The 10,397-nt window shown below is 46.0% G+C and overlaps 1 protein-coding gene across 2 annotated transcripts; it reads right to left on the bottom strand.

The window, feature by feature from the left end:
• Positions 1-121: 121 nt before the first annotated feature.
• Positions 122-10,252, bottom strand: sec62 (SEC62 homolog, preprotein translocation factor). 2 transcript variants are annotated; one of them, XM_023824414.2, is made up of 9 exons: positions 7,613-7,655; positions 7,223-7,251; positions 6,773-6,881; positions 5,760-5,865; positions 4,936-5,167; positions 4,130-4,225; positions 3,505-3,565; positions 3,248-3,367; positions 122-2,915 (listed from the first exon to the last, which is right to left on the bottom strand). In XM_023824414.2, exons 1-9 carry the CDS (start codon positions 7,638-7,640, stop codon positions 2,395-2,397), a joined length of 1,302 nt encoding a protein of 433 aa, XP_023680182.2. In that variant the 5' UTR covers positions 7,641-7,655; the 3' UTR covers positions 122-2,394. The 2 variants fall into 2 exon arrangements, with proteins under 2 accessions (XP_023680182.2, XP_023680181.2); XM_023824413.2 differs by lacking the exons at positions 7,223-7,251; positions 7,613-7,655 and adding an exon at positions 10,144-10,252.
• Between the last annotated feature and the right edge of the window lie 145 nt (positions 10,253-10,397).

Genomic DNA, 10,397 nt, shown 5'->3' with positions numbered 1-10,397 from the left:
TGTTTGGGTGCGACTGAAGTCTTGATCAGATATGACTCCAACATCTACTTCCACACTCATTTAACTCAACCTGTTAATGAATATTAGCATGAGCCGGATCAATAAAAAAACACACACCATCTGCTTGCTATACATTTATTGCAATGAAAAGATACAGATATACTTTCAAGATAGACAATTATTTAAATTATATTCCAGTAACCTCAAAAGACCATCCTCGATTTTATATCAATCCAAATATGGACAACCTAAATGTCTGCAGAAGTTTGGATTGGATACAGGTTAAGGTGTATACCTTTCATACATGGATAAGCAGCTATATTTTACAATATACTGATAATGTGCGACACTCAAATACAATTTGAGATTTTAAAACTAACTGCCAAAGCCTACGATACAGCTACTGGCACCTTTCTCTCAGAAAGACTAGCAGTGACCAGGGGAGACAGAGAATGCAGTTATCCGGTCGGAACAGATGAAGAAGCAGGCCAAGCGATAGTCATGGCAGAAAACAGCACTGTTACCGTGACGACAGAACGATGACAGGCTGGTTGGTCCTTCCTCTTAGTGGCAGATGAGTGAGAGACAATCTCCCAGTTTATGGTTTATCACGGTGGCCTAGGGATGCAATGAACCTGGCGGCGAGCGTGTTGTTTCTGTGGTGCAGTATTTCAATCAAATCCTGTGCTACAAGATAAAGGGAAAGGATACGAGGTGGTGCAGGCCAAACGCTTTTCTAGCAAAGTGACTCGCTCCATACTGTCAGCCAACATGATCAGAATGAAATGTTAAAGTTTACCTATGTACTTCAGGTGACTTGTATATTAAAAAAAAAACACTTAAGAATGTAGCTACATAGATACAAGACTAAATTATAAATCCAAATTATATTCATACATGATTTTTTTAAATGTCAATTCCCTTTAGTAAACTCACCAATGGCCAAGAGATTACTGCGAAAGGAACTTCAGGGGAAAAAATGAGCAACGTTACAGGGTAGTTCTGTACTCTTGAAATGGTTAGGATTTATTAACGTTGACGTATTGTCAAACCTTGCATAAAAACGATGTACTCACAGGTTTTTTTTTTCTTCTTTTTCGCTTTAAATCACTAACACTATGATGCAGGAGTCCCTTAAAATATAGTAGCCAAGAAAAACAACGCTAAACGTACAAACAGGACAATACTGGAGCATAATCCTCAGAAGCAGGTTCCCTTGCAAGTGGGTTAGTTCACGTCGTGTCGCGCTCAGGCTGTCTGACCTCGTGGCGTCAGACTCCCAAACCGCACAGGTACAGCCGGCAATAACTTAACAGCAACGGCTCACAGATGGGCTACACTGACACCTAGAGGAGATCACAAGTCTTGCATCACAAAATCTGCCCACTTGTAACACAGAAATATTAGGGATCTCAGCTCGGTTTTCCCTTGACTTCAGTTTAAGAAATTGATGACTAACAGTGATTTTTAAAACCAAGTTCTACTTACAATAAATGTAATTACTCAACTGTGTGAAAACAGCAATTTGTACCTTGTAAAAACCATCTGTTTGGCACAAAGTTAACATATATATGCCATTATGCGTGTGCTCCAACACTGGAAAAAGAGGCATTCAATTTTACCCAACTAGAGCACACCCATCTTTCTGAAAAGCCTTCTGGACAGAAAGGCAGCAGGGGTCAGGGGTCAGAGGTCAGAAGTCGTACACATTTCTAATTATTCTCCCACAACCCACTCTGAAGACAGGTGTACCTATAACGAAGCATGGAAACACGGAATTCTTAAACATTCATGCAGGCTCATCAGCAATACAGGAAAGAAAGGACTGCGATCCGTTAAACGATCGCCCTTAACCACGTATTACCCTCAGGGATCACGTAGATTTTGGTCCTCCCAAATTACCTTCCTAGAGAGTTTTTTCTGTAGTCCAGGTTTAGTGTGAAGCTCACACATTTAACGGGTTAACAAAAGCACGGACTGCAAAGATAGCCCCACCCATCACCATAACCATGGTCCTTGACACCTGCAGCATCTGCACCCCTAAAATCTCATACAGAACCAAGATGACCCGTGCAACAAGGAAAACCACCAATTATCAGGTAATTGCCTTAAGGTGGGTTAAAAACAGATTCTTAAAACAGGAACTGTTCCTGAACCCAGAAATCAGGGGGGAGGGAATAAAACTGAACGAAAGTTTTCTAGTTTTTTTATACAATGGGAGAGAAACTTAGAGCCTCAGTGTTTTTAGTAAGAGAATTTGCCTTTGCCCCAAATGACAATTAGGATCCCCATTTGCATTCTTTGTGGAAAATCTCAACCGAAACGAAAACGAGTGCCTCTCTTCTGCAAGGTAGAAGTATGAGTCCTGGTAGAGTGTAGGAGTTTTTTAGATGTTTATGTTTCACCCGACAAGGGCTTTGCCTCACTCTCTTCTGCCTCCTCCTCCTCCTCGTACTCTCCCTCGTCTTCCTCCTCTTCCTCCGTGTGCTGTTCCAGCTCCTCCCTGGTGATCATTTCAAAGTCGTTGCCGTTGCTGTGTTGCGATCCCTCGTCCTCACGCCGATCACTGTCCGTGTCCCCGCCCTGGCCCTCGCCCCCCGAACCCTCCCCCGCCGCCTTAGTTTCCTCCCCATCATCCTCCTCCTCCTCTTCCTCGTCCCCGTTGCCGTCTTTCTTCTCGCCGTCTGACCTCTCTTCGCTGTCTGATTTCTCCTTGGCCGCGGGCTCCAGTGCCTCCGCCTTGGCCTTCTCCGAGGCGGCCTTCTTGCCATCGGCCCGTGGGCCCTTGTACTCGTGCGTGTAGAGCGGCCTAAAGGAATCTATGAAGCCCACATCTGCCGTAAGGTTCGGCAGGAACCAGAAGTGATGCCGCCCTCCGGTGACCACCCAGATGATCAGGAACAAGATGCAGCGAGCTGAGGACAGAGGGCGGAGGTGGGTAAACACACAGCTGGGCAGCGCCAGACTACGACCTCCTGGGTTTTAACAGCTATGAAGATGCACAATTATTAAATACAGAAAATACGAAGACACTAAAGCTGTGACTATACAAGAGCCAACGTCATGTGCGAACATGCAGGTACACCTCGCCATGAGAACACGCAGGACACACCAAACGTCGCATTAAACACTTCACCTCAGGCGCATCACCCGTCACAACCCAAAAGAAAACAAGGTATTTTCACCCAACCAGGGTGACAGTTTGAAAACCACGTGCAGTGAGAGCGTCCCTGGACGGGACACCTACCCACGGCTAGCAGAAGGATGCTGGCGACGAAGCAGCCGGCCGCCACGCTCAGGTAATACACAGCAACGCGCATCTCTGTGGGCCAGAGCGGGAAGAGGGTGGCCGCGATGACGGCGATGACTGCATGAGAGAGAGAAGGCACCCACAATGGGGATTTTCCAATAAAGACTTCAGCTAAACGGTATTTATAGCATTATTCCGTAGATCAGAGTGTGACATAATTAAACAGTTCAATTTCCTTGTCTGAAAACACTCACCTAGAATGAGTCCCATAGCAAATGTCTTGAAATGTACTGGGTCATAAATCCAAACATACACCTGTAAGTAGGACAGAAGACAAAGAACCAAACAAATGATTACGACTTGGAATAAACACCAACACTAACAACTGTGCATTCAGCTCAAACCTCTCTCAGCCACACCCCTCCCCAAAACAGCTGTAATTCTCCACACCTCATCTGACTTTTGTGTTCTCGGTTAACGTAACTGTCACACAACCCGTCATATTTTAAAATATTATGTTGAATAAAATAAGATTATACTGATATGTTTGAAAATGTGGCTTGCGTTAGTCATATCAATATGCAATAATTAACTGTAAATGTATTCACTTTTTTAACAACTGTACCTGGATGCATGACTGGTTCTGCTCTAGATCTGCCGATACTACAGGGCAAGCGTCCACTAACCAGGATCTACAACATCAGCCAAAACTTAATTGCTAAATAGTGAAATGTATTGGTAAGATGTTCTGATCCACTGTGGTGAGTTCCCCTGATGGCTATACATGTACAGAAGCAGTTGCGGTGGATCACACGTTCAGCATCAGCGCCCGTGGCCCTGACAGGGCCCAAATCTGCCCCCCCCCCCAGCCTCACTGACCTCGTTCCCATCCAAGAACACCTGGTCCTCATGGGGCTCCAGCTTGAACTTCTTCTTCGTGTCCTTCTTCTTCTTGGGAGTCCCAGGGCTCTCCTCCTACACGGATGGACAAAAGGACACGTGAGCTGAGGCCTTTCCTGGTGTGCAGAGAACATATCTCACCAGCAGGTGTCACTCTAACCCCAAGCCACCAGCACAAAGGCTTAACGTGGAAGCGACACAAAAAGAAATAAAACGTGTACTGTGCCCTTTACACTGCTTATCTCCATTTTAAGCAACATATTAACCATCAGTCCATCCATCCATGGGGTAGTGCCATCTCTGAGGCTGCGGCTCTGTGCCAGCAATTGGAAGGTTGCTGGTTTGAATTTCATGAATGCCAGGAGGGATCCTACTCTGCTGGGCACCTGACCTAAGCCCTTAACCTGCAACTGCTTCATCCTGGGTATGACAATCTACATCCAGCCCTGCAAGCAGGTCCTCCAACTTACAGGAAAATGTGGGGGTTGGTGGCAGGGATTGGCACTGCAGCCACTGGAAAACACTGCAAAGTAGTGTGGTGCTGGTGTATCACCCACTGCATGGCTGCACTCTCATCCCTGAGGTGGTCTGTTACGTGGTGGGTGTGGCAACGCGCTGTCATCAGCAAACGCTCCTTACCTCCCTCCGTTCCCTCATCCATCCATCCATCCACTCACTCACCCTGGTTTGAGTGGCGTATCCCAGGCAACACAAGGCAGGATGTATCTATAGATAATAATGACCATCTTCTGCAAACCAGGATGAATCAGACAAACACTACATACCGTCTTCTCCTTTTTCGAATCTGCCACCTCAGACTCCTTCTTCTTCTCCTTTTTGCCCCTTTTATCCTCCTCCTTTCCGCTCTCGGTCTTGGCCTTCTCCCTCTCCTTCTCCTTCTCCTTATCTTTCTCCTTATCCTTCTCTTTCTCCTTCTCCTTCTCCTTCTTGGTATCCTTCTCAGGCTTCTTCTTCATCACCTTCAGGGCCCGGTGGAAAAACTGCTTTTTCAGGAGCCTGCGATGAAAACCAGTGAAGTTTTCAGTCAGTTTTCAGTCTATTAAATTCCTGCTGTCTGGCAAGAACAAACGGGAACCAACGACTGCACCGGTGTGTCTTTTAGGAAAACCAAGTTTAATAAGCCACGCTTCTAGCGAAAAGACGGAAGCTCCCCTTTCTACATACAGCCAGCTGGCGCTTTCATACATTTTTTTTCTGCAGACAAGCTGCACACAGTGCGGCAAACAGTGACGTGCATCACAAACAAATGCAGATGTGGTACCGTTGATTTTAATCTCTAACAATATATAGAGCTTCGTATCGCAACGTTTTCACCACAGACCCTTCCTGTTTCGACTCCCTGACTCCATTGAAACTCCCTGCTATTCATATACACAGCAGCTGGCTAAGTGCTCTTAGTGATTTAAATCACCGTGCTTTGGTGCTTTTTCGTGTTACTAGGCAACAGAGAAGCAAGAGTCACCCCTCTAACCTTTAACCCGCATTTGTATATATGCATCCGCCATTTATGGGCAGGATGTTTTTTTACATTCTACGCAGGACACAGGTGACTCGCCTGGGGAGGGGTTAGCCAGAGGGGCGAGCCCACCTGTTGCAGTAGTCGACCACAGATTCCCTGGTGGTGAAGATGGCGTCCTCCCCTTTCTTGGATTTGGCCCACTTGGAGTCCATGAGACAGTCCACCGCTTTGGAGGCTGTGGGTCACATCAAAATGGGGGGGGGGCAGGGGAGGAAGAGATGTTTGGCCTTTTCCTATAAAAGGACCTCAGCACTGAACAGCTTGAGAAAACTGGTCTTAATCTTCATTATCACAGGATCTCGTTGGCCTTCATCCCGTAGCTGATTCAGGAATTAACCCAGCCCACGTTCAGCAAAAGGGAAAGCAGGAATTGAACTTAGAACCATATGGTTTGGGTACAAAAACAAGCACAGACCCTCTCCTTACATGCCTGAATCAAGCAAAGCTATCATTTATTTGCTGTTTGCACAAATACCAGTGCGGCTACATTGGAATGCTTCTTCTGGCATGTCTCATCTAATTCTCCTCTGAGGCATGTTCACAAGCATTAAGAGCTGAGAATGAAGTTTGGGGTCCATTGACAGGGTCAGGCCATTTATCCACCCCTTGGAGCATTTTGGGGGTTTAGGGCCTTGCCCAAGGGCCCAACTGTGATTAATCGGCAAAGGCCAAAGCTCGAACTGGTGGTCTCCTGATCACAGACAGAGACTTAACTTGCTGAGGCACACCAGTCCACAAAGAACATACTGCCCAAATGGAGACTTGAATCCTGGTCCCAGAGATACGAGGCAACAGTGCCAACCACTGGGATCGCCAAGCCACCCATGAGGCCAAACGAGGCCCCCAAAAGACCCTGCTGTCTGAACACACGAAAAGGCTCCAAGCTGTGCAGCAAGACCAACCCCTAATTCCCTCAGAGTCACCTAAATGTAAAAGAAGCCACACAAATGTATCTGGACAGGACACTAGCTGAGCGAAACACACAGCTCAGAGATACGGAAAGTGCTATTTAAGCGACGCCAAAATGCCACACGACATCATAGCAAGCAGGAAACGAGTGCCAGGCGGCGCGGACCACGCACCGATGAAGTACTCCACCCGGTGTCCCATCATGTTGGTGGACTTGGTGGAGCAGTTAAAGCGCAGATACTTGGCCACCGCCTTCTCCTCCTTGGTGGGCTCACCGACCTCCTGCGGGGGGACAGACACACATACCCAGGAATTAATGCTTCAAGGTATATCACCCCAGGATCTGGCAGCAGTTCACATGAAAACACGGCTGCCGGGGGGGGGGGGGTCGATCCTGTGCAAGATGAAACCCGTCTACAGAAAGCCCTGAAGGATAATGAGGACTTCAAAGAATGTGTCATGTAAAGGCTTTGACCCCTCCCACCCCCCCCCCCCCCACACACACACACACACACCCTTGCAATATACCAATCACACAGAAATTAAATATGCAGGGAAGCACGGCACTTCAAAAATGATTCATACAATTAATCACGACACTTAAAAAAAACGCTCCAACTCACCGCAAAGACAAGCACTGCACGTCCAAAAACTCAGAGGCAATAAAACACTGAGAAAAGTGTAAACCGTAAGAATGGACTCCACAAAATAGGTATAGGTGAAGTGGTGATGGTTAGGATGGACTATTTAGCGACATAGCTACATAACCTGACGTTTGCCGCGTTTTTCTGGCGTTTAACCTCATTCCATAATAATTTATGGTGTATTTATATAAATTACTTATATCTTTGTAAAAGAATATGTGTGTGATGGGTGGTGGAGCTACCGTCCACATCTCTCTATCCATCAAAATGGGGCCTTGTTCCTCGCCTGTGTCTCTTCTCAACCCTGAAACCGAGTTTCGTTTCTCGCTGTCCCCAGTGAGCCCATCAGAAGCGGCCCGTGACACTTACAGCGATGGCGTTGCCACACCTCTCCCATCACATCAGTTCAGCGTCTGTTCACCACAGTCAGTAATGAGACTCGTATCCAACAGGAGAAGAGAAACCACCATAGCACAAGTTGAGTGGCCACCTCCAATCACCTTGCATGGAGGTCAAACAGCAAAGCCGCATTCGAAAAAATCTAATACTACAGAAAATTAGATATGTTTATACCTCTCCTGTACAGCTGCACCATAAATCCTCTTATTTAGATCTGTTCCTACTTATCTTATTACATCTGAATGACCAAACATATCGTACAGTATATGCAAAAGCACTTTCCAAACCCAGTCTTATCTGACTCGTAACAAAATTACACAACTGTAAATCACCCACCAGTTCTCCTGTCAATGGGCAGAACATTTGTTTCAAACTGGTGATTTTTTCCTGACAATTTTATCCAAAGCTTAGCTTTTAGCTGGATAATTTACTGAAGCAAGTCCGGTCAAGATGACTTGCTGGAACTTCTGCCTCTGCCAAACATCGCTACGAGGCTTCCTGTGAGATAAACAACAGTTTACACATTAGCTTCAGGCATTTCTGAACATTGGACCGCTGGTATTTGACAACACATGGTCACACGGACCAACTGCAAAGCTGGCCACAGTCAGCAGCTCCAGTAAACATCACCCTGTTCCTTATTCCAAGCTGCCTGGATACATCAGCCTTGCTAATGCATCATGACGAAAGCTACAGCTTCCTGAAATGCCTGATATTGATGAAATGACACAAACAGTGGCAAAAAAGAGAGACGGAAGGTCAGCAGTCCTCAGGATGATATTCCTGCCTCGGCTAAAATGTCACCAAGAATGACTGAAGGCTCATTGTTCCTAACCCCCACCCCCCGGAAAAAAATGCCATGTTTTCCTTATAGTGTTTCTGCATTTGTCTACCTGTCAGCTTCTCAGCTGGGGAAGTCAGCACTACACACATCAGTTACACAGCACCAAATTGTCTTATAACCATTCAATTTACTTTCCAATAAGTGGTTGTTGCAAGTAGCTGTATTTCAGCAGTATGTCTGTACTGCACCTAAACGATTTTAAAAATACATAACTTTGTAATTTATGACTAATTCCAGCCACTCCTTAAGAATATATACCAGAACTTTGGGCCACAAATATCATCTATAACCAAAAATTCAATGTATCTCAATGGAAGGCAATCATTAAATGCATACCTCAAAATGCACAAAAACACTAAATATCTTCGCAAAATTCTCTCATTAGCGTGCACCTTAGAATCACCTAAAACGCAACTACACAGTCCCTGGCTATAGGGTCGGTTTTAAATCGAGCTCGCAGTGTTCAGATCTGTAACTCCTGTCAGCATCGGTTGGTTAAAGCTGGATGATCCCTGCTAAATAGCATGTCAGATCTATTGAGGAGTCAGCCTGGTCCAAACATTTCGTCTGATCACACACGCCGCCTATATAATACAAGACAGTCTGAGCGCTTTCTCGTTAGAATGAACCGGCAGTTGTCAAGCCAGCATCTTTGAGCTTGAAAACATCAAGACGCCTTTTAAATAGGCAAAAATTCGCATACATTCAAATAAAGGTAGAGTCACTATCTTCTAAAACACAAAATTAAAAAAGCAGAGGGGCGTGGAAGAGCGTTTCATCCTTATGTTTATCGACTGCACTACATACAAAGATGCAACGTGTAGATGTTTTTCCACATGAAACGGACCTGATGTTTGGATTTGACATTGATTATAGTTTAGATATATAACTAACGAAAAAGTATATCCACTGTAATATGTGAAACCTGCAAATTAGGGTTCAGCCACATATTTTCTGGCGGAGAGACACGCATGCAGGCTGGAGATTAACCAGCCGAAAGTACTGGGCGATGGCGAGCGAAAGGGAGTGCCGCCTCTACCACCTGGACCAGCGGTCTGGGAAACTGACGGACGGGTGTACGGGAAGATCCACATGCGTCAAAATCAGTTTATCACTGCCGTCTGGAGCTTTACTGCAACAAATCACTGGCGCTGTTCTACATGGGTAACACAAGGTACCGGAGAACCAGCGAACTGTCATTATATTCTCTAAATAGAACAAATGAAACAACATTTCATAGCGCTTCACGATACCGGCAAGTTATGGGGAGAAATGCAAGTTCTGCCCACCAGTAGTAGCAGCTGTTTAAGACCCCCGCGACAGAACTGTCACCTCAAAAACACAACTATGAGATGCTTCTCGAAGCAAGTTTACGAAGTTACTGTTTAACGTGAGAGGATAACTTCTGAAGTTCACAAAAAAGCCAGCTAGTCCGTAGCCAGCTAGCTATTCACTTCCTGCAGGTGAAAAAACGTTCCGACCAGCCCAGCGAGCACTGCCTGTCCTCTCAACATCCGTCGCTCGCCTCTTCCGAGAAATTCATGAAACGTTAACAGCGGCGGAGCGCAGCGTGGGGGCCCCTCACACCGGCACGACGCCGGCCTCGCACAGGACAGAAGCGCAGCCGAGCCGCCTCGACGGCTTTTCCTTCGAATACCTGGATTCGTTTCTTGTGCCTCCTGCGCTCCGCCATGTTGATCCAGCTCCGTGTCAGTGTGACGTGGAAACAACGCGAGAAAGAGACAGAGGACGAGAACGTGACGTCACGAAAACGACAGCCCACGACACCCCTGGGGTAGCGACTCAAATACGTGTTATAGTAATTATAGAAATTTTGTATTGACTTTACCATCTTGAGTGTTAACTTTCATTATTATGTATATAAACTTAAATACAAATGTTTAATAAACC

Source organism: Paramormyrops kingsleyae, chromosome 21 (assembly GCF_048594095.1).
Source record: "Paramormyrops kingsleyae isolate MSU_618 chromosome 21, PKINGS_0.4, whole genome shotgun sequence".
Classification (NCBI taxonomy): domain Eukaryota; kingdom Metazoa; phylum Chordata; class Actinopteri; order Osteoglossiformes; family Mormyridae; genus Paramormyrops; species Paramormyrops kingsleyae.
This window is presented reverse-complemented; position numbering and strand designations above follow the sequence as displayed.